Genomic DNA, 25,000 nt, shown 5'->3' on the forward strand with positions numbered 1-25,000 from the left:
ATGTGTCTCATCCCGCTGTGAGATTTGTAACATAAACCTGATATTGAAGAAGGGCAGGAATAGTTGCAGTATCTAGGGCTGTGTCGTGTGAGGTGACAGACCTCATTTGACCAGAGCCAACTTTTAAAGCACACTGTTTAGCTCCATAATAAAAGTGGATTTGGATTCAACAACACATTAGAGTGACATACTGCCCAGCTATAACGAGGTTTAATTAAAACAATTCAAAAAACAATATGTGACTAACGTGAGCATAAAATGTGTTTCTTACCACAGAAGGATCTTTTTCAGAACAAATGTGTTGGATTTGCTGTAGGACTTTAATCCTGAAGTCAACACCATTGGGTGTAAGGGCTTCTCTTAATTAAATTTCACCTGCATTTATATCAAGGCTTATCAGGATTTGTAAGGATTATAAATCAGAAGGCTAGAGGTGTCTCCAACTTACACTGCCCTCTGATGAGTGATGTGGACATAACAAGTTGCACAGAAGGTAAAGCCCAGTTAGTAAAACAGATTACGGCATTGTAACTACATAACTCCATGGTGCCAATGTGATTATGGTGGTAATTCCTTAGTATCAGCTTCCAGTAATGATAAAAATAGCCACATAACTTTTTAATAATCATATGGACTGAAAGATAAATCTTTTTCTCATCTGTGCATAAGCATGCATGTAAGTGGAAAGAAATTATCAATCTCCTCTCAAGTCAAAAGACCTAGTCTGTTTATCTTTATATGAATGTATTTATTTTAGATTTATGAATAGTATTTCAATAAATAACCAGAGTTGTAAGGATAACGCATTTGTATACGAAGACAAAATCCTCATCACACCTACACAAATTACTCATCTACATCGCTCTCAACCAAATCTTGAACTTTAAGTGTTAAACTGACCACTGACTAATGTTTTATGATGATGATGTCAGCCAAGTCCTTTCAAACATGTTACACATGCCACTTACGCACAGGCTAATGATGACGCTTCACGAGGTAAATTCAGCTTGTTATTACCTCATCAGTCACCAACTGTTACACTCAAATGCTGATTTACCAGTATAATTTTAGGAAGCTAGGAGAGCTTCCTGGTGGTATTGCCAAAGCAAATGTTTTACCATTACCAAAATATAAAGCCACTGGGTTTGAAAATCCTACAAAATAATGACATGTGGCCAAAATTTCCAGTTGAATTTCATGTAAAAAATTACCTCTTTCTCGGTCCATGTAGCAGGACAGAAGAAGTTTCATCCAAATCAGCAGCGTATATTATTAGCGCTATGCAATATCAAGCACTTTTGCATAAGCCTATGTAGCCTACCATTTAAGCATCTTCATTTATGTACATATAAATAGAACAGCTCTGTCTACTGGACACATTTTTTGACCGACTGCAATGACTGCTTTGCCACAGTGTCTATTACATAGCCTATGCATCATATTTCCACCACTATATAAGCAGGACGGTACCACCAGGACATTTACTGCAGTGAGCAGATTCATCTGAGCAAATTCCACTTTAGTTCATAGAGCTAACCCTAAGGTGAGTGTCACAGAGGAGCTACTCAGCCTCATGCCTCATCTACGTTCAGGGCTTTGGGACCATACCAAGGAAACAAGCTTACTTCTGACTTTGGAATTACCAAGGAACTAAATGGAATCAAAGCTGCATAGGATGCTTAAAAATCTTTTTGCCAATGAAACTAATGGACTACATTTGGTGACCACGTTTTTCATTGGGAAGAAAGAGTCAAAAAGGGAATTAAAAATATTTTGCATGAATGGGAACTTGAATCTATACATTTTGATGCATGATTCATACCTGCTTTATTATGTGTACTTGCACTGATGAACTGTTTTCTTTCTTTCACAGTAAAAATGGCCTTCGCCGGAATTCTCAATGATGCTGACATCACTGCAGCCCTGGCTGCTTGCTCAGGTAAAACCTAAAACCTCGGACGCATAGTGTTTGGACACACAGTATTTATCTATTAGAGTAATAATCTGGAATCCACTTATAAAACTCCAAATAATATTTTCCATAATACTCCAAAATATATTGCTTTATAAATTGCTTATTATATATAAATACACTTACATGGAATTTAATGAATCTTAAATATTGTAAAAAGACAGCACAGATATTAAGAACTGACAGTGTATTTCATTTTTAATTATGAAAAAGCTAAAAAATAATAATTTTCTAGTCTGGTCTACATGGTCTGTCAGTTTAGAACGCTGTATTGTGGATCTGTACAGAAACATATTTGAGTAACAACATCTTTTGTTTCTTTGCAGCTGCCGACTCCTTCAACTACAGGGACTTCTTTGCCAAGGTCGGCCTGGCTGGCAAAAGCGCAGATGACATCAAGAAGGCCTTTGCTGTCATTGACCAGGACAAGAGTGGCTTCATTGAGGAGGACGAGCTGAAGTAGGCACCAACTCTTACAATACATTTCACCTCAGGCAAAGCTGTCATAGCAATGGCATCATGGTTCTGTAGGCCACAATTTAGAATGATGTCACTTTTTCAAAGCACTACCTGTAAGAAGCTAGTGGATATAATTGGGTGGAAATCAAAGGCACTATCTGTCTTCTTTTATATGAATTTCCAATTGCAGAACAGATCTTGAGAAATAATTAATATAATAATTGAGAAATAATTGAAAAAATAATAGATCTTTAATTGTTGCAAAATACTGTCACACACACATCGATAAACAGATGATTTTATTAAATGTCTCTAAACTAATAATAAAATGTGTTTCAGGCTGTTCCTGCAGAACTTCTCTGCTGGTGCCAGGGCTCTGACTGATGCTGAGACCAAGGCGTTCCTGAAGGCCGGTGACTCTGATGGTGACGGCAAGATCGGAGTTGATGGTAAGGAACTATGCTTATGTTGACTTGTTTATCCCCAAATTTAAGTAAAAGCCCAAACTGTTCACTCCAAAAATTGCTAAATTTGAATGTACTTTTCTTTGCAGAGTTCGCTGCCCTGATCAAGTCCTAAATGAAGACTTGAATCATCAGCTGACTTCTCTGAATGGAACAACTTGAGTTATTTCTCTCTTTTTCCCAAACACTCTTTCTTCATCTCACAAAGCAAAAGATTTTATACAAGTGACCCTTGATCTCGGGTTTTGCTGCCCTTTATGCTGCCATGATGAATGTACCTGATTTAGTGTAAGACATGGTTGACTTTTGTCTTTTTCTCTCTCTTTCTCACTTCTGTCGTCGTTGTACTGTGAGTGTCTTAAGGTGATGTACTTTGTGACAAATGGACGGACGATGAGACTAAATTAAAGGCTCTTTTTCAGTAATGTAAGCTTGTCATTGCTCTTTTATAATCATCCAGCTGGTGCAAATTTTGTTTGCAACATAGTAACCTAAAGTAATAGTGGCAGAATTTAACAACATTCTTTTAAAAAAGTATGTTAAACAATCAAGTACATAGGCACAGATTTAGTTTAGACTATATAAGCAAACACAGTAGCTCTCATACACTGGATAAACAAGTTAAGAAAAATAATAATGCAAAGAAAAATAATGTGGTACATCTGGCTAGACACTTATTTCATTTAAAATGTTGGCCTTTGACTTAATAAATAGCACTAGTGAAATGTGGAATGTATACAGACAGAAATACAAAACTGCTTACCTACACACCTTAATCTACCAGCTAAAATAATAATGAATAATAATAAACTAATGAAAGAATAACCACAAGAGGGCATTGGTGTTCAAGCCTGTAGTCTAGACTAGAGCGTTAGCCCATGTAAACCCTTGATATAATCAGCTTTTTTTAAAAACAGAAAAGCCTCTTTGTCTTTATTTGATATTAATTCCATGTTCACAGAATAGTAATATAAAATCTTGCTTAATTAATATGAATTTTATTCCCACAGGTTCTCATTACTGGCATCCTCCCTACCTTTCTACTGCCATTAGTGCTGACTGGGTTCACCAGAGAGCCTGCTGTGTCAGAAGGTTTCAAAGGCTCCCATTGCAGATAACAAACTCATAAATTTAGTGGATAGTTGCTATAGTGACCAGATGACCCCACCTACACTCACCTATGCTCACCCTGCCTTGAGGGTTAACTCAAGATAATTTCTGGGTTTCAAATGACATCACAGCATTCTATAGGCCAATATTATTTAATACAGATCGGGGACAGCTAAAATGAATATTGTTCAAATGCAGATTTAGTTGTAATATAGCATGGTCTTGGGTTTAGTCAATAGCAAAAATGATCAGGTTCCATATTTGGGAATTTACCTTTCAGATATTTCATGGCAAAGTACAATGTAATGTAAATTAATTATCCAAACAATATACAAAATAATAATCACCCAAATTAATGTTAATAAATGAAATAATATGCATCAAATAAATCAAAGGTTACAGTCTTCCCTTGCTGCACAATGAAATGTCCCCATTTCAAATAAAACATTCATACTATTATGTCAGCTGACATGAACCATGAAACACAGAAGGCAAATGACCATCTTAGAACAACATGACATAAACAGAGAAAATAGCACCAGTGACATAACAAGTAACAACCATACAGTATGCAGAAACATCAGATTAAGTGACAAAGTCGCCGTATCTATGTGGCCGACAAATTCTGCAACCAAAGCGGGACACAACTGAATAGGTAATGGGGAAGGCTGGAGGGGATACAGAGGGCTGGGAACAGGGGAGGAATGAGGAGAAGCAGAGGGAACAGAAACCTGAGGTGAAGGTGGAGCACTCTGAAGAGTAGTCTCTACTGCAGGTGCAATTTCAGGCTGCCTACTCCGTGTAGGTAAATATGGTGGAATAGGTGGACGAAAAGGCAGAGCCCCGGACAAAGCAGTAAGGGGAGGTGCCAATAAAGGAGTATAGTCCAGTCCAAATGTCTTTTCCATATTTCCAGTGTCCTGCAAAGCTCCTTTGAAAGCGTTGAGTCTATTGTGGTGTACAATCCATGTCCGTGAGTGTGCTTTCTTAGGATCTCATAAATCACACCTGGTTGTCCATCTTTTGTCACACGTTTCAAAATGACAAATGTCCCTTTCCATCTTGGAACCAGTTTATTCATTCTGTTAGCGGAATCATCAAGAAGTACAAGATCCCCTGGCTCATGTGGGTGAAACACAACTTTCTTGACATACTGAGATTTCTGACGCAACTTACTAACTGTGGACTTATGAGCTGCATCAGCAAATGCACGTGTTAAGTGTGACGAGAGGTAAGAAGCATAAGCTGCAGGTGTGCCTGGTGTAGGTGAGGTCACAGTGGGACTACAGTTCAATATAATGTCCGGTGGCAAGTTTGGTTCCCTGCCGTGTGCGAGGAAAAATGGAGAAAACCCTGTACTAGAATGTACACTGGAGTTATAAGCAAGTTCCACTTGTGGAAGAAACTGATCCCATTCACCACCAGTTTGTGCTATATACTTAGCCAGTTGGTCTTTCAGAGTTCTGTTCAGTCTTTCCACCATATTATCTGACTGTGCATGGTATGGAGTAGTGCGTGTTTTAGTTATACTCAGTAACCTGCAGTGTTTTACAAGGTCTGATTCAAATTGTCTATAGCAGATACGTCTAGCTCTTCGAAGTGTGCGTTCTGCATTCAAATGTCCACTTAACTGATTACCATGTAAAGCAGCTAAGGCAGTGGGAAGAAGTGTGTTTGGTAAAACCACTTGGAAGTTTACTGGTGAGTGAGGACTCTGTTTTGATTTTTTACAGAGAATTCCAAGTCTAAGAGTAAGATTGTCACCAGTGTCTGGGGCCACAGTAGTATCTGTGTCAGTGACAGCTACAGTAACACACTGCACTACATGGTCAAGTCTTTCACTGCTGGGGTGCCTGGACAAGGCATCAGCATTGGCGTGCTGTTTACCTTCCCGGTGCATGATACAATAGTCATAGACATCCAGCTCAAGAATCCATCTGCTATGTCTGCCAGTAGAATCGCTGTCCACTGCAGTTTTATTTAGGCTCAGCAGTGGCTTATGGTCTGTGATCACAACAAAGGATCTGCATGAAAGAAAATGTTTAAAATGTCTTACAGACCAAACAACTGGAAACAGTTCACGATCAAAAGTGGACCATTCCTTTCAGAGGGGGTCAATGTGTGACTTGCATAGACAACAACATGTTCTTTACTGTCCTGTCTCTGGGCTAACACTCACCCAATGCCCTCTAGTGATGCATCAGTGTATAGCATAAAAGGTTGGGAAAAGACAGGATGTGCCACAACTTGAGAATTAGTAAGGGCATGCTTAAGTGACTGAAATGCATCCTCACACTCAATTGTCCAAATAAAACTAGCACCTTTGTGAGTTAGCGAGTGCAGAGAGGCAGCAATGACGGAGAAGTTCTTAACAAAACTACAGTAATAGCATAGTCCAACAAAAGCTCTCACTTCTGTGGCCGTCCTGGGCGTTGGTCACTTATGTACCTTTTCCAGGTTTTTCTCATCCGGCTGCAGTCCTCGGCTGGAGACAACATGTCCCAGAAACGTTACTTCTGTCTGAGCCAAGTGACATTTCCTTGCTTTTCAGAAACTTCACCTAGGCTCTTAAGGTGGTCACTAAATGTCTAAAGACATATTATTTCATCTAAAGAGATTAAGCACTCTTTCTAATGCAAGCCATGAAGGACTAGTTCCATCAGTCTTTGGAATGTTGAGTCAGCGTTTGTCAGTCCCATCGGCATAAATTTAAAGTGATAAAGACCACTCCCACTGTCGAATGCTGTCTTCTCCCTGTCTTGTGGCTCAAGTTCAACCTGCCAATATCCACTTGATAGGTCCATGGTGCTGAACCAACAGGAGCCTGACAAGCTGTCAAGTGCCTCCGCTGGGTGTGGCAAGGGGTAAGAGTCTTTGATGGTGGCTGCATTAAGCTTACGGTAATCTATACAAAATCTATAGGTACCATCTTTTTTCCGCTCCAAAACAACTGGAGAGGACCAGGGGCTGTAGCTCTCCTCAATGATGTCCTGTTTGAGGAGCTGCTGGACCTGCCTGTCTATCTCTGCTCGGATGTTTGGGGACGCCCGCTGCTTAATTGGAGGGGTCCCCAGTCCTGATGCTGTGTTTAACCAAGTCAGTGCGGCCATAGTCCTGATCATGAGTACTAAACACGTCACAGTAAGATGAGAGTAAAGCCTGGAGCTTTTGTTTCTGGTAAGTGGTCAAAGCAGTCATCTAGGTTAACATCTGGCAGTAACTGCTTAGTGGACTCAATCTGGGTAGTAACTGCATCTACATTTGTCTCAACTATGCAGTAGTCATTGTCTTGGCCTAAGGGATAAAAATCAACTAGTTTAGTGTCACTGGGTATCTGTAAGTCAGAGGTAGTTGGATTCATGACTCTAACGTAAGTCCTGGTTCAGTAACACCTATATAGTCAGTGTCTAAATCAGGCACACCAATGGTGGGTTGGACTCTAGCTAGAACAGTCATTTTGTGACAATGCCGGCACCAGGAGTGGTGTCACAGTAATGCTGTTACAATTCAAAGGGGCTGTCTCTGTAGCAGACAAAAGTGGAACTCTGGCACGAGTACCTACTTTGAGGATGCCTTCTTTCAAATCTAAAACAGCAAAATGTGTAAAAGAAAGTCCCAGCCCAATATGACAGGCTGTGTAACATTCCTGACTACCTGGACAGTGTGTGTGAACGTTTCACTGCCAAACCTCATGTTCACTGAGAGAGTGCCAAGATGGTCTAGGTAGTCACCAGTCACAGCTTTAGGGACAACTTGAGGTCGCTGTAAAGTTTTTGTTCTCAGAGAGGGAATAGACATTCTAAACGCTCCACTAATCAGTGAGATGTCTGAACCAGAATCTATGTATACTTTAGTAGCAACATTCTCAATATTGGCCAGTACATTACAGGTGAATGTCTTATGTCTGGTTTGTTGCATTGAACTGAAGTGGGCCTTGGCACTAGAAGCAGACACATGGCCCTCAGTGTCTACTGCCACACTTTTCCCTGACTGTGGTGGTCTTCACTAAAGGTCACATGATGGTCTCTTTCATATTGTCTCTGCCTATCTCTGCCTGAGTGTGCTGAGGGGGATCTGGGTCTACCTGTTTTAAAAGTAAAGTCAAGGTCATAATCATGGTAAGGGGAGGACTTGTCACCATAGTAATGAGAAAAACGCCATCTCTCTGGGCTGCGGGGTCTGGAGTGCCTCTTGTAGCTGGAGTGATGATCCCGGTGAGGAGGAGGAGGTGAAGAAGGTCCTGCAGAATGCCAACGGTAAGGTAGTGGCTATCATGATGGTCTGGTAACAGCCGATGGTTGCGGTGGTCCGGGGAGCGCCTGGAGAAGCTGTTGTCTTTGTGGGACCTGCTGGACTGGTGATTGGTGGGTGTAGAAGAGCGGGCCTCTCGGACAGGAGACATGGATGGGGTGCGTTGATACCTTTCTCTGCCACAGTCGCCTCTGGAGTCAGAACGGTCATATCCACATTTGGAAAAATCACTGTGGGGAGCATGACTTTGTCTGGCATGGCTCACATCATGTCCTTGTGCAGCAGCATGTAACTTCAGAGACCGAACATCTCTGGAAAGTTGCTTAATGGCATCAAGCAGTTCATCAGAGCGATCTGCCTGGTTCTTGTCACGTTTGTTAAAGACCATGGTAGAAAGTGGCTCGTCCCTGGACACAGGCGTTGTTTCATATGATGTATTAGTCAGTGGAAGTGGAGGAGTAGTCTTAAAGCCTTTTGTGCACGTTCCCATTTGCATGCAACTGCTAACGCGTCTTCCAATGTAGCTGCACCATTCTCATGACATTTCGATAGAAGAATGGGGTCCATTCCGGCAACAAATCTTCTGAAGCGTTCCATGGCAATGGCTGGCTCTCCATAGTTTGGAAAAGCTTCCAGCACCAACCTTATGATTTTAGGAGCATAAACGTCTAATGGTTCTTTAGGCAAGCGCTGTCTCGCATGGACGAAAGTTTGAAAATGAAGCAAAAATTCTTTCCTGCCAAAAACATCACTGAGTTTAGCTGCACATTGGTCATAGTCCTGTTGCGCTGCTGGTGGCAAAGACAGCCAGTATGCTAAAGCATCTCCATTAAGGCGAGTGGGAAGTATAGTGGCTATATCTAGCTGCTGTACATCCGTGCAGGCTTTAACCGCGAGCTCCAATCTGGTTTTCCATAGAGCAAAATTTTCTTTGTCCTTACCATCGCCGTGGAAACATGGCGGCACTTCCATTCGATAATGAACTACAGTGTTTAGCATGTCCGGCGGTAGCGGAGCTGCGCCGCCCGCACCGGCATCGCCGGTACCACGTGTCTCGTTTTCCTCTGTGCCGTCGTCTGGCTGCTGTTGCTGCTGATGTTCCTGCGACATACTGAAAGCACTGTCCAGCTAAAACGAACAGGTGGAAACTCTGGGTCTGCAAAAAAAAGTATCCTGCCACCAATCTGTAACCCTAAAATGTCGTCGTTACCAGTCTCTTAAGGCTGTGGGTATGGCGGGTTACACTTAGATTTTATAGTTGTATTTTCTTGACATTTTCCTTGCTAACTAAAAATACCAACACGGCAGGACAGTGTACAATACGCTTTAAGTAACACCCCGTCTCTCTCTCTCTCTCTCTCTCTCTCTCTCTCTCTCTCTCTCTCTCTCTCTCAAATAAATGAAAAGTAATATAAATTAATTATCCAAACAATATACAAAATAATAATCACCCAAATGAATGTTAATAAATGAAAAATATGCATCAAATAAATCAAAGGTTACATAATCAATAGGAAAATCTGGCCCCCATCATTGAGTATAACATCATCACATTCTAGCGGCTGAAAACAGGCTAACCCGTCAAAATTAGCTACCCTCAGCCTAAACTGACAGTGACGTCTATCGATTCACGCTACCCCATCAAAATAAGCTACTTTACATATTTACATATACATACATATTCTATATTCTTAACATATTTTTTGGATTTGAGACAGCGGGTTTGATGCTGTTTGCACACGGTGATCACACTTGATACCTTAGGTATGTACAATTTCAACTCATTTATATGACGATGCGTAGGTAGGTAATTTGGGCAGTCGTATTCTGCTCAAATAGGGCTCTGACTAAAGGGAGCACATATCGACAGGACAATTTAACCATCGAATAATACTCCCACTGTAGAATCACCATTATTCACTCATTTAGATGGATTTGCGTGGAGCTAATTTCAGAGGACTATATCTTCTATCAAATACATAAATTCAAACTATACAATCATCTAACGTGGTATTATGCAGCATATCTAACACACACTTGTCGTTGCTTATATGCTTAACTGGTCAAAACATACAACAAAACTAATAGTTCTGTCTCGGGAGCTCAAATCGACGGCATTTAAACTGTAACGGCGCTTGGGGGTTGCACGCATGCGCAGTAACGCTAGGTAGCTCAACTCGACAGAAAACCACCAATAGCGGCTTTATTTAATAATTTAGGTCCATAGGTCCTAAAACAATTCATACAGGAGCATGCAAAGTTAGCAGAACAATATAACAAGTTTAGAATAGATGAATAGATAGATCAGCTGAATTCTGAGATTCTGCCTAATCTATGGCACACCTGCCCTGTGCGTGGATGTACGCCAGGGAGAAAGAGACTGGTACATGGGAGGGGGAGCGGCGAGAGCTGTATCAGAGAAAAACTTGATTGGATAAAAAAAAAATCCATCGGGCAGTAAGAGAAAGCAGTGCGCCACGCTCGGATATAAGGCGTAGGCTAAATGATAATTGGGCAGGTGTACAGGTGGGAAACCAGAGAAGGAGCCGTGGGATAATTTGATCTGTGAACAGGTTGGAAACTCAAGCATCCTTCGACGCACCTCCTGGGCTCTGGGTATAAAAGCAGGAACGACCTGGAAGGGGCTACACACCGCTGTACACCTGCTGCTCCGGACCTGCCTGAGGACCCTACGACCCCCGGTGAGTCAAGAACGACCTGTTGGCGTCCTGGTGTAGCTCTGTAAATAGGACTACAGCTAATTTGTTCTTTGGGTCTAGCCCATTAGGATTTGTAGTCAAGTTGTAAAGGTTTTTCTTTGAGCTATTTTAATCCAAAAATCTTACTAAAATATCAACAGAAAAGATGCTCTCCTTCAAATATAAAAAAAAATATATTACAAGACTGATTTTTAAGCTCATTACACAATTATTAGTTGATGCACTGATCCAATAGACTAATAAGCAGATGAGCAAAAGTGCATTGTCAAGACATGTATGATCTGTAAAGAGAGTAGAAAGTGGGTGTAAATAATTTACTGAGTGTTTGTCTACCCTGCAGGATCATCATGTCACTCACCTCCATCCTTTCTGCTGAGGCCATTGACAACGCTGTCAAGGACTGTCAAGGTGCACGTGCATATAATACCACTGGTGTTACATCAATAGATTTTACAAAGTTATATTATGTCTTCCATTTCTTATTACTACCACATTTTAAATTACTGGAAAAATATCAGGGGTAAATTTACCACCTGTCTGATTAGTTATGATCCTTACGTCCAATCTATGTTTTGCATGTCAACCCTATTTTAACTTGTTTTATGTTACATTCTTTATGTTTTAGCCCCAGATTCATTCTGCTATAAGAAGTTCTTCAAGCTGTGTGGCCTGTCCTCAAAGACGCCTCAGGAGATCAAAAATGTTTTCCAGATACTCGATGAAGACAACAGTGGCTACATTGAAGAGTCAGAACTTAAGTGAGTATATCTTTAAGAAACAACTACTACACAACATGTCTTCTGTTTTCTAGAAGACTGTGATACCTTTCTGACCCAGATGTATGTAGGCTTAGCTCATTGTTTGTGTGATATGAAGAAAGATTTAGAGCTCAGACCCTGGTAATAACGCGATGGCACCATTAAGCCGTCTTGCAATAATCCACTGTTGGCAAAGCTGTATTTTATTTTCGTGTTACATAAACTATCTTTGTGTGACAGTGTCAAAACTGAGGGTCATGAAGCTTGACCATGTGCTTTTCTGCAGATTTTTCCTCCAGAGATTTGTCCCCGGTGCACGGACTTTAACTGATGCAGAGGCCAAGAGCTTTATCTCAGCAGCCGATGATGACAATGACGGCAGAATTGGAGCAGAGGGTTGGTGTCTGATTTCTCTCAATGTATACATGAGCTCTGCAAAGTTATGCACTTGTGCGGGTTAAAGCTCAGAAAGAGTTGAATGCATTTCATTAGTATTTTTTACACACTGGTTAATATTATCCAACTTTTATGACAAAATTCTAAATGTTTTGCAGTTCTATTGCAATTGTATTTATTTGCCTCTTCTTCTTCTCTTCTCTTTTAGAATTCCAGGCAATGGTGCTGTCTTGAGTTTGACTGGTGATGACATATCCAGATCCTCAAATCCTCTTTTACTGCTGAAGTCTCCTGGTTCATAATGAATTACACTTACACATCTTTTGTTTTCTATTAAAATCAAGGAATCATTGTTTTTAATTGACTTTTCACTTGTTTGAAAATGGCAGCTGTACACAATGTTTAACTTTTTGTGTTTGTGCATGTTCTACCTTTGACAAAACACAAAATCAATAAATATGTAAAAAAGTAAATGACTTGGTTTGTCTATATATGTTTTTTGTTGTTTCTTGTTCAGGACCAGTTACAGAACCAAATCTCAAAGTAGTTTTTTTTTTTTTTTTTTTTTTTTTTTTAGTAAAGACTGTTTGCTCTCTTTAAGTATAAATTTAACACAAATGTGGAAGAAAACAATTTAGATGGCATAATACTCCTTTTGTAGACCCAAGCCTTGACTTGTCAAACCATAAAATAAAACATGCCCTATAATGAAAATGAATGGTAAATACATACATGCTTTAGTTGAAAATAATTGGAATTGGAATAAAAATATTTACCTGTAGGTTTAATATGTCTTGTTGCCTGATCCTTGTCAAAATGTAACTATAACAATGACACAATCTTTTTCTTGTGCTGGTAGGCTACATGGGGACTGCTGACTGCAGGCTTTGTTTAATTTAGAATGAATTGCATTAATCTCTTGTCATCCTTTGTGGATGTTCTCATAAAAACAATATTATGGCTCAAACAATCCTAATTTAGAACTGATGTATTAATGTCTAGACAAGACATAAACCAACCCAGTTTTATTGTTTAATTAAGGCTCTGAACGACATCATAATGATTATAAGCTACATTGCTGTTATATTCTTCTTTCTTTTCTTCTCTTCCTTTATTTCTGTGCATCAAGTTAATATTTATCATGATTCAATGTAAACTTATTTTTTCTAGGAACCCAGAAAAAGGGTTTGAATAAGTGTTTTACCCGAGTTGTTTACTCTGTAACACCGCACTGTCAAAAGCAGGAAGTCGAGAATGTAAAGTAATGCGGCGTCTCTTTCACTGATGCCTTTTTCTACTTATTACATTTTATTTATGTGCTATACATTCGCAGGCCTTAGGACGTTTTGGATGGATTACCGTAAGGTGGGTGTTGTCTCCATATAATCTTTTCAGCACATTTTCATCCGATATGTTTATGTGTTCTCATTCTGATAATGTTAGCTTCTTTAGTTAGCCACACATTTATGGTTAGCTCTTAGCCTACTTCAACATCAGTATAAATCATTCAGTGTTAAAAGGTCTTACTGTAACAATTTAAAACATAATGTACCCAGCATGACAGACAGTGTCAAACACGGGAATCGAGAGTTTGGCATCACTGAATGAGGTAGCCCCTTTAAATTTACCGGCGAAAAGTGCCTAGTTCATTTTACTGAGAAATATTAAGAAAATAAAACTATTCTACAATTTCTACTCTTACAGTGAAATCAACCCAGGAATAAGAAAGCTTCAGATAAATTAATTTGTTTAGCTATATGTATAATTACTTTAGTAATTATTCGTAATGTAGGATTTACAGATGCTAGCTAATGTTTAGTTGGGGAATATTTTTAAAGGGCTGTATCTGTGTAGTGTGTGCTGTGCTGTACAGTAAAGTGCCTATAACATGCATGCCATTGTAGAAGTGCCCATGATTTAGTGAGTGTGGAATTAAAATGTGTTATGCTACGAGCAGCCACTATGTTCTCTTTACTCAACAGGCTGCGGCATGATAACCAAAAGGTCTTTGAAGGAAAGAAAATCCAAACTCAAGTTACACTGATGCTGATGATTAGGTAATACGTTTATTTAATTATTATACATTCTGCTGGAGTGTTTTTGCTTTCACAAAATGTTTTCTTTGTCCCAGTCCCAGAATGGCTTCAGGAATGCAAGAGAAACAGTACACTCCATCTCTGCTTAGTTTTTTTATATACAACCCCACATTTGGACCACGGGAAGGAGAGGTGTGAATCTTTTAGATTATATTTTTTGTCTCACATTTACTTAATTAGTAATTTGATTTTACCTTTTCTTAGGAGGAAAAAAGATTTTATTTTACCACCCCAGTGATGTGGAAAAGAATGAGAAGATACGAAATGTTGGCCTATGTGAAGCTATTGTTCAGTTCACCAGGTATTAAACTCATGTTTCAGTGTAGTTTGTGCATGGTGCAATCCTTTTAAAATTATTAATGAAATGTCTTTTTCTCTGTTCCAGGACTTTTTGCCCAACAAAACCAGCTAAATCCTTGCACACACAGAAAAATAGACAGTTTTTCTTTGAACCTGAAGAAAACTTTTGGATAGTTATGGTATTTAATAATAATATTCCTGAACATGCTAATATTTGATATTTTTCTTTGGTTATTATCTTTTGAATCCATTGGTGTATCTCAGGTGGTGCGAAACCCAATGGTTGAAAAGCCAAACAAAGATGGTAAACCTCCAACAGTAGAATACCAGGAAGAAGAAATTCTTGTAGGTGGCAAAGTAATAAAAAAAAAAAAATTTACTCTTTTATTTCCTCTTATTTACTTATTTCTTATTTACTCTTTTATTCACTTTAGGACACTGTTTATGGCGCAGTTGTAAAACAGTGCTACAGTATGTACAAGGTAAATTTAAATGTAGCCTGAATCGTATTTGTTAATGTTGTCATTAAAATGTACTTAATAATATGTTGCAGTTATTCAATGGAACATTTGGAAGAGCAATGGAAGCTGGAGGAGTTGAGCAGCTGATTCAGAAACTTGAAAAGTTCTTCTACAGGGTAAAAGAATTCAACACATCTACCGTCTATCCTACTGCAAGGGTACATTAAGAAAATTATGTTAATTCAGCTTTCTTTCATCACCCTTGTATGCTAGTGTTTTTACAAGACCTTTGTATGAACCATCCCTGGACATACATTATCTGTTTTCAGTGTAGATCCCCATTAGCAGTCACACCTGGATTCTCTTGGTAATGTTACGGTTACCTAATGTGATTCAGTCCACTGAGATATGCAGCCATAGACATTAAAACTGTATATGCTCATTAAAAAAACATTTCTAATTAGGGAACACCCTCCTTAAGTTAAGCCTGGGTTCCCCTCTCCACTATGAAACCTTACCACAGGAGAAAGAGAGACATTGCTGTGTGCCTATCAAGAGGTTGAATGTCAGGGCTTCTTGTTTGGCCTTGTGTGATGCAATTGTCTCTGCTATCTCAGCTTTCTCTGGTGCACTGTAAGCAAGCACTTGTATGGACGTAAGCTAACCCCTTTCTCCTTTTCCGTCTCCTGTGTCTGTCTCCTGCCTGTTCTGATTGTAATTGCCTTATGTGTGTGTGTCTATACTTGGGTTTCTAGTATCTGCAGACTCTCCACTTGCAGTCCTGCGATCTGTTGGATGTGTTTGGAGGAATCAGCTTCTTCCCACTGGACAAGATGACATACTTGAAGATCCAGTCCTTTGTGAACAGAGTGGAGGAGAGCCTCAGTCTCATCAAATACACGGCCTTTCTTTACAATGACCAACTCATTTGGTAGGAAGCTTGTCTATTTGTAAAGGCCTGCCCTCCAACTACCAAAATACCTGGTTCTGCATTGCATTGTGTGTAAAATCACTAAAACCATTCAGAAATGAACAAAGACTAGCTCTAAACTGAGCTTGAGCCACAGTTAAATGTAGTGTTGTAGTACTCGAGACTGACCTCAAGCACATTTGGACTTGGTCTTGTCTCAGTCTTGAGTTTGTCTGGTGGTAGGACCAATGAATCTAATTGAGAGTGGAGGTAAGATAAGCGGACAGTTCCTTTTGTAAATATAAGCTGTAGTTGTACGTCACTGCACACATTTGAAACCTCAAAATCGTAAAATTTGCATGTGAAAATGCATCCTTAGCCTGCTGGTTGAACAGACATAGTACAAGCTGTAATCCTCTTTGTGGTTTCTGGTGCGTGTGACATGTCCCCTGTCTTTAATTACACATGAGCCTCCCTGATCAGTGCAAAAGCACCGGGGATTATATGATTGCTAAAATGACTTGAAAGCATTATGATCTCTAATTGCACCTTGTTGTATTATACAGTATGATGCTGCTTGCTTATATTAAAAATATCCATGTTCTTACATCTTACATTTGATTAAATTTGGCACAAACACCATATGTGAGTGTCTTCACTAAACTTGCCTGTTTACTTGCAGGAGTGGACTGGAACAAGATGATATGAGGATTTTGTACAAGTACCTCACCACCTCTTTATTCCCCAGACATTCTGAACCTGAGGTTAGACAGAACACATACTAAATATTTCAGTGAAATAATCACATGTTCTCATTAACATTATTTACATAAATTGTTTGTAGCTGGCTGGGAGAGATTCTCCTCTAAGGCCAGAAGTCACAGGGAATTTGTTGCATTATGGGAGGTGAGCTCTTTGATATGCAATGTTGGACTTCAAACTTGTGTACAGTAGTTGTGTGGTGTTGACTTCTGTATGTGTAGCCCATTGATGCTTTGTCTTGCACATGCACTCTAGTGCTGCCAGCTACCAAATTGTTTCTTTATCTTATAATTGTCATACAAGACTGGGCTTGACCTTAAAAAAAAAGCATAAAGTAATGTCCCAAATGCTTCCAAGTGTTCACACTTATCCTGTACAACACAGATGGAATCCTTTGTACAAACTGTGCCACTTGATTATGCGAGGAATCTGTGGAATCCTGGATATTTGCAGTTAGAACACTGTCCTCTTTATTTACCATTTTCTGTCTTGTATTAGATCAAATGATAAGGCTAAATATATAATCATCGTTACTTAAACTGTTAGATTTGTTGCACACTTGGTTTTATCACAATCTAAAGTATGTTGTAAAGGCTATAACTCAATTATTTATTTTTTTTAGATTTTTGACAGGACCCACCAATTTCAAAGACCCAGAGGCCAAGTTTCGATTTCCAAGGATATTTGTCAGTGCTGATGATGGTTACGAAGAGTTACACCTAATTGTTTATAAGGTAAAAATGCTTTTTTTCACTAGGTTATTCCATCTTTCAGGATAATTTTCACAATGCATTGCACCACTTGACCCTTAGATGGTCCACCAGTTTTATGGATTTTTTTAGGGGATTAAGCTGCTGAATTTTATAGTGATGAAAAGCAAGCCTCAATCCTTGTCGTTCACATTAATATAATTTCCAGCCTCTTTTGACCTTGAATTTCTTTTTAATCTCCACCAATGTGCGCTATTTTTCAGGCTATGAGTGCAGCTGCCTGTTTTATGATAAGTGGTGAGTGCTGACTTGCTTGGTAATTACAATCATATTTCTACCATTGATCCACATTTATGTTGTTCTATTTTATGTCCTTTAGCTTCCGTGGAGCTAACACGTGAGTTCTGTGAGCAACTAGACAGCCTAGTGGGACCGCAGCTCACTTTACTGGCATCAGATATTTGTGAGCAGTTCACAATTAACCGCAGGATTTCAGGGTGAGCCCACATCCACCCCTGTCATTATTCACAGTCACCTTTGACAGTCACATCTAACCATAAAACCAGTGACCCAAAGCGGTATCTCAGTAGCAGTAATGTTCTTGACTAATCATGTATTCATATAGGATGGGAGATTCCATTCATGTATACAGTTTCAGTTGATTAAAAAACCTCTATCTTGTAAGGATTTCATTATATTGGCTCTATATTGTAATGACAATAACATAATATAATATCCAAATTTTATGTCACATCTAGTTCAAGGGTTAATTTCCTTTAGCCAGAAGCTTAATGAAACTAAAAATGATTTACTGACCCCTTGTGGCAGCAGTTGGTATTGTTTATTCTATCTCAGAGCAGTAAAGGTCATTGTGGGGGTTTGGTTCAGACAGTGCTCTTGACCAATATATGCAGACAGTCACTGCAGGATCACTACACTGTCTGTTTATTGACGGCTGGCTGGCAGTGACAGACTAGACGTACCACTGAGTATCGTCTTGATGCTACTTAAGGAAACTCAAGCAGTGCACCTTTGCAGATTGGTCGAGTAGTCTCTTTAACCCCAACAGTTGGATTCAGATCTTCCAGTTCTGTAATTCAAGACACTAGTCCTGGTGATTTGATCATCTTATTTCAATCACTGTGCAGAGGAATCACATGAATAAATGATGCTGTCCCAAATGTTAGTGGGTAAATCCTGATTTGGCATTGCAGTGGGAAAATGTATGTGTTGAAGAAAAGCTTGCCACTTTTTAACCATGTGATTTTTCTCTATGTCTTAGGACAGAAAAAGAACCCCAGTTTAAGTTTATCTACTTCAATCACATGAACCTGGCAGAGAAAAGCACTATCCACATGAGAAAGACGGCCAGCGTCTGCCTCACCTCTGTGCACCCAGACCTCATGAAGATCCTCGGAGATATCAACTGTGACTTTGCAAGGTTCATTAGACTACATGGCATTACTTCAAAGAGAATCCACAACAATAACTACATATTTTTTATGTTGGTTATTTAATACTAATAATGTCTGATTTATATTTGACAGAGTGGATGAAGATGAAGAAATCATTGTAAAAGCTATGACAGACTACTGGGTAGTGGGCAAGAAGTCAGACCAGAGAGAGCTTTATGTGATCCTGAACCAGAAGAATGCTAATTTAATAGAAGTAAATGGTATGTATACACAATGATATTTATATCCCATTTCTTAATTGTTAAATTATATTAGATTTTTTTGAGTGTGTGTGTTGATAACCTTTTCTTTCTTGCAGAGGAGGTGAAGAGACTTTGTGCGACACAGTTTAACAACATTTTCTTCTTGGACTGAAAGAGTGGATAGGGACACAACATCTGTGGAATGCAATAATTGCATTGGAAATACAGAAATTAAAATTTTCCTTCAGCTTTTATTTAATATAAAATTGTAATATTGCCTTGTAATTAAGTGTACAAATGCAGATTTTTACTGTACATGTTTCCTTTATATTGCTTTGTACATACAGGAAGGAATTTGTTAATTGCTAACTTTGATTGCTGTTGTAGTTTTTGTTTTGTTTAATTTTCTTTTTTTTAAATAAAATCATCAACATTAAAAAAAAATAAAAAAGTATTTTAAACTGACACCGTAGTTCAATTTTAGGAACATTGGGATGTATGCTGTGGTTACTGTCAAACAACTGCACCAATAATAAATTGATTTATATATGGTATATATTTGAAGGTCAATATTTTGGATGTTCTTCTACTTGCACTGTTTTAATATCATAAAGTAGAAAGATTTCATTGCATTACAATGTATGTGACCTTTTGCAAAATAACATCACTTTCAATAATTCTTAAAAAACGCCTTAATATTTTTTGTTTTTTTTCCCCCCATGCAACCATATTTACATAATTATAAGGTTCTTTTGTTTGTCTTCGCAATGCCTGCAATAGGATAAAAATGTTTAATGGTCCTGATCATGAAATTATGCTATCTGCTCTTTAGGCATAATTCTTGGCCTTTGATGTAGAGCTTATCAAAGAGGTTCTGCATTTGGACGTTAACGTACAGAATTAAACGCCTATACCATCAAAGCCCACAAGGAGGCAGTATGCAGCCGAACTGTGTATGAACCAATCAGCACAACGGTTTCTTGTGACTGTTAGCCAATCAGCGCCTTTTAATTACAGTTTCAAAAACTCACCCGCCATGATTGTTTGTACTTTGGGAAGTCTGTACGCCTGTGCGTTAGGCAGCAAGTTTTGTACGGGACATATCAAGATTTTTTTGGTTTGTTTTTTTAAAGAATAAATTGGCACACAAAGGTAAAGTGAATGAGTCGACTCATGCGTGATTACTTCAAAATTGTTGTATCTTCTTCGCTAGCTAACTCCGTTTTCTTTGCGAACTTAAACTAGATTTATGTATCTTTTGTCGGTTTGCTTGATCCCTATTTAGTTTGTTCTTGTGTTATTGCAGAAATAAATTTGCTATGGAAACATTTATAACAACTTGATTAACATGCGTTTCTCAATTATCGACAGACGGTAAACATGGCGTCTCGGTTCGCTCACCTGCGTCAGCGGGACAACAGTGTCTCAATGTTGAGAGTCAAAATGTCCCGAAGAAGGTCTCAGTCCCAGAAAGAGAACCGCGAGCGCATCGTCAACAACCGCAGGCAGCTCGATGCCCTCCAGGAGCTGGAGATCTCAGCGCTGGATGCTTCCGTTGCAATGGCAAACATGTCCGTTATTCAAGAAAAAAAGAAAAACACTCCGCTGCCAAAAAGTAAAGCACTTTTCAGTTCCTTTGTCACAGGAATACTTATGTATGAACAAAATTTAATATTGTGAATTTTAACATATTTAGAAGATGTGGCTGGGGAGGACAGACTTAAGCAGCTTCAGCGTTGGCAAGAGCGCAAGGCTCTTGAGAAAGAAAAGGAACAGAGAGAAAAAGCCCGTAAAGGAGTTTTTAAGACGGGTCTGTATCGTCCTAAAGATGCACTGAATATTGTCCCTCTGCCTCCTGTCCCAGCTGCCCCTGGGAGATCTAAGGAGGTGAGTCTTAGGTGTAATTACCACCTTACACACATCATTCATAGATCCTCCGAGTTTAATTTATGCTGCTCCTTGTCTTTCAATTAGACAAAAACACATGTAGCTCCAGCCCAGTGTACAAGAGTGACTCGATCTATGAGGCAGCAGCAGGTACAAAATGTGTTTTTTTGTTTTTGTTTTTTTTAAAATCTATTTTAGTTACATTTAGTTGTATACAATTTACTGTTTATTGATTTGTTCTCAGCCTTTGAATATGCAGGATATAAATGCAGCTGGAAAGAAATGTAAGTTGTTGCAAAATTTTCTTTGAACCCTTTTACATTATTTTGGACTGGACTGATTTTGTCCCTTTTTTTTTTCTCTAAAGCTCAACCTCCCTTAGAAAGGGCTACCAGAAATCGTGTTGCACCCAATAAACCAGCCCAGTCTTTGTGCAAAACAAAAGGTAAGTTAAAAAATATTTTGTGTGTTTCACAGTGGGCGTGGATATCATGATAGTTTTGTTTGTCATGACTCTAGTGGAGCTGGCCACACGTGGGTTGTCCACTAGATCTGCCAACAAGCCTCCAGTTACAGCGGCTCCTGTGGTGAAAGACAAACCAAAGGACAAGTGTGCAGGTATGTAGCACTGGCCGTCAGAGGTGTCACTGTTTAGGTTTCAGTGACCAGTGGATTGTAAGACCACACCGGAAATGTTCTTTGTAATGCCTTGTTATGTAATCCTTAGATGTGAGGACAACAAGGAGTAAAGAGGTTGAAGTTGCTACACCTCTAACGGAAGAAAAGATACGTAATGGTATTATGTTATTTTGCATTGTCATTTTGCATCATCTATCTATACAGCAGTAAACAGATTACTAATATTATTGCTGTGTTGGTTTTAATACAGTCAAAAATTATGTTCCAGAGGAGAGCATTTCTGTAAGTTTAATCCTATCCTGTGTTTTTGGCTGCTAAGTAAATCTTTCTATTTCTATATGTCTAGTTTGTGATGATTTATTATTTTGGTCATTGAAACTATCCAGAAACCTGAAATTGAGAAAGAGCAGAGACAAGAATGTCCCAGGCCCACACTCCAGACTGATGAAGAGGAGATGGTGGTGGATCAGACAGTCCCTGCGCCTGCTCTTGATAATGAGGACCCAAAGTCTTTGCCCAAAGCACCCTCTTTTGCCCCTGAAGGATTCCTGTTCCAAGCTCCTAATGGTCTGTCATCCATTAAGTTTGAGCCTCTGACCCCTCGCTCAGCAGACGCCTTTCTTACACCAAGGTTAGTCAGGCTTTTTATTGGCTGCTAAATAAAATGCATTTACCATATCCTTTTAACATATGCTTTACAGCTCCAGCTTTACTCTTCCTCCTGCTCCAACATTTGATGAGCCTAAATCTGAGAAGAGCAAGGTGTCACCTCCAAAATCCCCTCGCCGATCACCTCTTTCAGGCCCCACCACAGTAGCTGACACTCAAGTAGAAGAGGAAACAAAGCATGATGTGCCATATTTCAGGTTGCATTTCCTTTTTAACACACAAATTACTTTTTTGATTACTTTCTTAATTTTCATTTTTTATTATTTCTGTACATTAGATCAGAAATTACCAATGAAACAAATAGACTGACAGGTCTCTGCACACACTGGGAGTCTAAAGTGGAAGATGAGTCAATACCAGAAGAAAGTAAGTCAATATTTCTCGAGCAAACCTAAAATTGTGTAGTAACCATTTGAACCCGGGTCTGCATTCAGTGAGGGACCGTATGCGTACAGCTGTTGGCCAGGCAAGACTGCTGATGAAGGAGCGTTTTAAGCAGTTCAGTGGTCTGGTGGACGACTGTGACTTCGGCCGAGGCGAGAAAATCACAACATGCACTGATCTGCAAGGCTTCTGGGACATGGTGTATTTCCAGGTTGGTTTTGTAAAGTCTGTTTTTAATTCATATTATTTGAATGCATGCCCTTTATGATTAAAAAAAAAAAAAAAAAGTTTATAGTATTTTTTTAAATTCTTTGTTTTATGTTATGCATGCCAAAGCAAGTTCCTAGTTTGCCAGTTTTGTTCACTGACAACTGCAATAAAACTTATTTAGAGTGGAAAATCGAAAGTGTTAAAATGGACATGATTGAAAGATTTATGAATTTACCTGTTTTAACTTTAGGTTGAAGATGTAAACAAAAAGTTTGATGCTCTCAAAGAGGCAGAAGTCCACAGCTGGGTGGAGGAACACAAACCAGTGCCTCGACAGAGAAAAGTAGTAAAGGTATCATTGCCGAAAATCCTGTTTTTTATGGAGTACTGTAACTGATGTATACAAAAAAAGTTAAAACTTAAAAAAAACATTTGTACTGAACAGAAACCTGCAGCTGCACCAGTCCCCTCCAAGCCTGCTGGAACAAAGGCAGCTGCAAAGTCTCGTCTGGCTGCAGCAAAAGCAGCAATGAAAGCCCGACAGCAGGCGGCAGAGTCCGAGAGGACCCAGAGCACAGAGCAGACCTCAGACACCCAGTCAGAGGCCCAGAGCACAGACACTGTGGTTTTCAAAGGAGGCTCCTTTCAAGATGCAAGCCCAGCCAAACTATCAGGTAGTCACTCTGCTTGCACTATGTGCTGATGTTAACATGTTGTTTACAGCTGACTCATGTCTCATAGGTTCAGTGAGAAGGTCTAGCCGCCTCAATGCTGCGGTTCTGCCCCAACCTTCTCCATCCTCAAACTGTCTCACACCCAGGAGAGTAACTCGACGTTCCCTAGTGTTGGCACAGACCCCTGGTCAAACTAGAACAATGCAGCAACCCATGACTACTCCCCCTGCCCCATATCCTGTTACCAAAACTCCAGCACCAGTGGAACAGTCTCTGCCTGTCACTCCTCAGCCACAGAGCACAGTCAGTGTGTGTCTGTGTTTTTCTTCTGTAAAAGAAGTGTCTTCAGACCCTATAGAACAATCCAAAGACCTGGTTTCTGAAGGTGGACACCCCATACCCTCCATTACTGTTGAAGAGCAAGAAGGTCTGGCTGAACACTTGACATCTGAGTTAATTCAGGGTCCACAGCTTCCACATTCTTCTTGTAAAAGCCCAGTTGAATGTGCAGCCCCAATGCCGACATCCCTGAGTTTTACTCTATCCCCTTGCACTGCCCAGCTGTCCTCCCCGGCAGTGAGCTGCACCCCACGAGCTGTGCAAAACCTCTTAAACACACAGGATTCTGTGGCAGTCACACCAGACAGTTCAGTTACTGAGGTAAAGGTTTCCCCAGCCCTCCATTATGGCTTTCCTGTTCCTAATTACACTTGCAGTAATTCAGGTATCTTTCAGGACATCGGTGTCGATTTTGAGCGATACCTGCAGCCTTCCCTGAGAGACAGCTTGTCACCAAGGCAGCCATTTTCCATGGAGTCACCCATGGCGATGGATGTAGATCTGGAGAGTCCCAGAGGTCAAGCTGAGGACTCTGTGAATGAGCAGGATGCAGGTATGATGACTGGCACCCATGCATGTCACTCAAACTGAATTTCACCTGGGAATAATAGCTGGTCTGAGATTATATGTTTAAATGATACCCGTAACACTTTTTACAGCCTGGTTTTTGCATGTCATTTATCCCATTAATGTTAATTTTCAGTCTTCACATCACTGCCCACGGTGCCAACTCTGCTTTCCACTGAGTCACCTCAGGTTCACCCTTTTTACTTTTTTTTTTTCTAATCAATGTTTTGCTTTTCTAGTATGAATATAATGTAATGCTGATCTTTTGTTTCAGACAGTGGAATCTGCTCTTCTTCTGTTCACCCCTGACCTGAAGAACCAGATACGGCAGTCTGTGTGTCCATCTGACCTCATGGTTTTTACCCCTCCCCATTTGTAGCAATGGGCAATGACTTTTAAGTTTTGTTGTAAATAGTATTATTATAGCTTTAAAAAAAAAAATACACATCTGTATATTTTTGTCTTGCAGTAATGCTCATTAAAGTTGTTGCTTGAAGGTGACTGTGACAACACTGAATCATTGACAAAATAGAAAGGGCAAATCATTTAATTCTATTTGAATCAAGCCGTTCATTAGAAAGTTCAGAAAGCATGATGTTGCTGCC

General features: G+C 39.6%; 4 protein-coding genes across 7 annotated transcripts; all 4 read left to right on the forward strand.

Annotated features, from left to right (window-relative positions):
- Nucleotides 1-1,449: 1,449 nt before the first annotated feature.
- pvalb3 (parvalbumin 3) lies at nt 1,450-3,320 on the forward strand. Its single transcript, XM_020924428.2, has 5 exons — nt 1,450-1,543; nt 1,874-1,939; nt 2,299-2,431; nt 2,771-2,880; nt 2,985-3,320. The coding sequence occupies exons 2-5, from the start codon at nt 1,879-1,881 to the stop codon at nt 3,008-3,010; spliced, it is 330 nt and encodes a 109-aa protein (XP_020780087.1). The 5' UTR covers nt 1,450-1,543; nt 1,874-1,878; the 3' UTR covers nt 3,011-3,320.
- Nucleotides 3,321-11,320: 8,000 nt separating this feature from the next.
- pvalb9 (parvalbumin 9) lies at nt 11,321-12,447 on the forward strand. Its single transcript, XM_020924097.2, has 4 exons — nt 11,321-11,384; nt 11,602-11,734; nt 12,021-12,130; nt 12,339-12,447. The coding sequence occupies exons 1-4, from the start codon at nt 11,324-11,326 to the stop codon at nt 12,362-12,364; spliced, it is 330 nt and encodes a 109-aa protein (XP_020779756.1). The 5' UTR covers nt 11,321-11,323; the 3' UTR covers nt 12,365-12,447.
- A 907-nt stretch (nt 12,448-13,354) lies between these two features.
- On the forward strand, nt 13,355-19,580 carry ccz1 (CCZ1 homolog, vacuolar protein trafficking and biogenesis associated). The gene is made up of 17 exons (XM_055150351.1): nt 13,355-13,495; nt 14,113-14,187; nt 14,262-14,357; nt 14,429-14,527; nt 14,612-14,705; nt 14,791-14,871; nt 14,961-15,008; nt 15,080-15,163; nt 15,743-15,918; nt 16,580-16,661; nt 16,742-16,803; nt 17,282-17,393; nt 17,633-17,666; nt 17,749-17,866; nt 18,652-18,810; nt 18,917-19,044; nt 19,143-19,580. The coding sequence occupies exons 2-17, from the start codon at nt 14,174-14,176 to the stop codon at nt 19,196-19,198; spliced, it is 1,443 nt and encodes a 480-aa protein (XP_055006326.1). The 5' UTR covers nt 13,355-13,495; nt 14,113-14,173; the 3' UTR covers nt 19,199-19,580.
- A 272-nt stretch (nt 19,581-19,852) lies between these two features.
- dlgap5 (discs, large (Drosophila) homolog-associated protein 5) lies at nt 19,853-24,896 on the forward strand. Of its 4 annotated transcripts, none has more exons than XM_020924180.2 (19): nt 19,853-20,178; nt 20,398-20,641; nt 20,726-20,913; nt 21,001-21,063; nt 21,158-21,197; nt 21,281-21,358; nt 21,433-21,531; nt 21,641-21,709; nt 21,803-21,834; nt 21,939-22,183; nt 22,254-22,418; nt 22,499-22,587; nt 22,656-22,816; nt 23,066-23,167; nt 23,261-23,489; nt 23,557-24,149; nt 24,225-24,381; nt 24,532-24,584; nt 24,670-24,896. In XM_020924180.2, the coding sequence occupies exons 2-19, from the start codon at nt 20,407-20,409 to the stop codon at nt 24,772-24,774; spliced, it is 2,703 nt and encodes a 900-aa protein (XP_020779839.2). In that variant the 5' UTR covers nt 19,853-20,178; nt 20,398-20,406; the 3' UTR covers nt 24,775-24,896. The 4 variants fall into 4 exon arrangements, with proteins under 4 accessions (XP_020779839.2, XP_055006324.1, XP_020779836.2 ...); XM_055150349.1 differs by having other exon boundaries at nt 19,857-20,178; nt 20,723-20,913; nt 21,821-21,834; XM_020924177.2 differs by having other exon boundaries at nt 19,862-20,178; nt 20,723-20,913.
- The last annotated feature ends 104 nt before the right edge of the window (nt 24,897-25,000 follow it).

Source organism: Boleophthalmus pectinirostris, unplaced genomic scaffold (genome assembly GCF_026225935.1).
Source record: "Boleophthalmus pectinirostris isolate CB_2022bp ecotype Guang Dong unplaced genomic scaffold, ASM2622593v1 HiC_scaffold_14, whole genome shotgun sequence".
NCBI lineage: Eukaryota > Metazoa > Chordata > Actinopteri > Gobiiformes > Gobiidae > Boleophthalmus > Boleophthalmus pectinirostris.

Bases quoted from the DNA above. Each gene is read 5' to 3' on its own strand.
- ccz1 (XM_055150351.1), top strand. The intron at 14,872-14,960 runs GTAGGTGGCAAA...TATTCACTTTAG, and splicing joins ACCAGGAAGAAGAAATTCTT to GACACTGTTTATGGCGCAGT. The intron at 15,009-15,079 runs GTAAATTTAAAT...AATATGTTGCAG, and splicing joins AGTGCTACAGTATGTACAAG to TTATTCAATGGAACATTTGG.
- pvalb3 (XM_020924428.2), top strand. From the start codon at position 1,879: ATGGCCTTCGCCGGAATTCTCAATGATGCTGACATCACTGCAGCCCTG. The intron at 1,940-2,298 runs GTAAAACCTAAA...GTTTCTTTGCAG, and splicing joins AGCCCTGGCTGCTTGCTCAG to CTGCCGACTCCTTCAACTAC. The intron at 2,881-2,984 runs GTAAGGAACTAT...TTTTCTTTGCAG, and splicing joins CGGCAAGATCGGAGTTGATG to AGTTCGCTGCCCTGATCAAG.
- dlgap5 (XM_020924177.2), top strand. From the start codon at position 20,407: ATGGCGTCTCGGTTCGCTCACCTGCGTCAGCGGGACAACAGTGTCTCA. The intron at 21,532-21,640 runs GTATGTAGCACT...TGTAATCCTTAG, and splicing joins ACCAAAGGACAAGTGTGCAG to ATGTGAGGACAACAAGGAGT. The intron at 22,817-23,065 runs GTTGGTTTTGTA...TTTTAACTTTAG, and splicing joins GGGACATGGTGTATTTCCAG to GTTGAAGATGTAAACAAAAA.
- pvalb9 (XM_020924097.2), top strand. From the start codon at position 11,324: ATGTCACTCACCTCCATCCTTTCTGCTGAGGCCATTGACAACGCTGTC. The intron at 11,385-11,601 runs GTGCACGTGCAT...TTTATGTTTTAG, and splicing joins CGCTGTCAAGGACTGTCAAG to CCCCAGATTCATTCTGCTAT. The intron at 12,131-12,338 runs GTTGGTGTCTGA...CTTCTCTTTTAG, and splicing joins CGGCAGAATTGGAGCAGAGG to AATTCCAGGCAATGGTGCTG.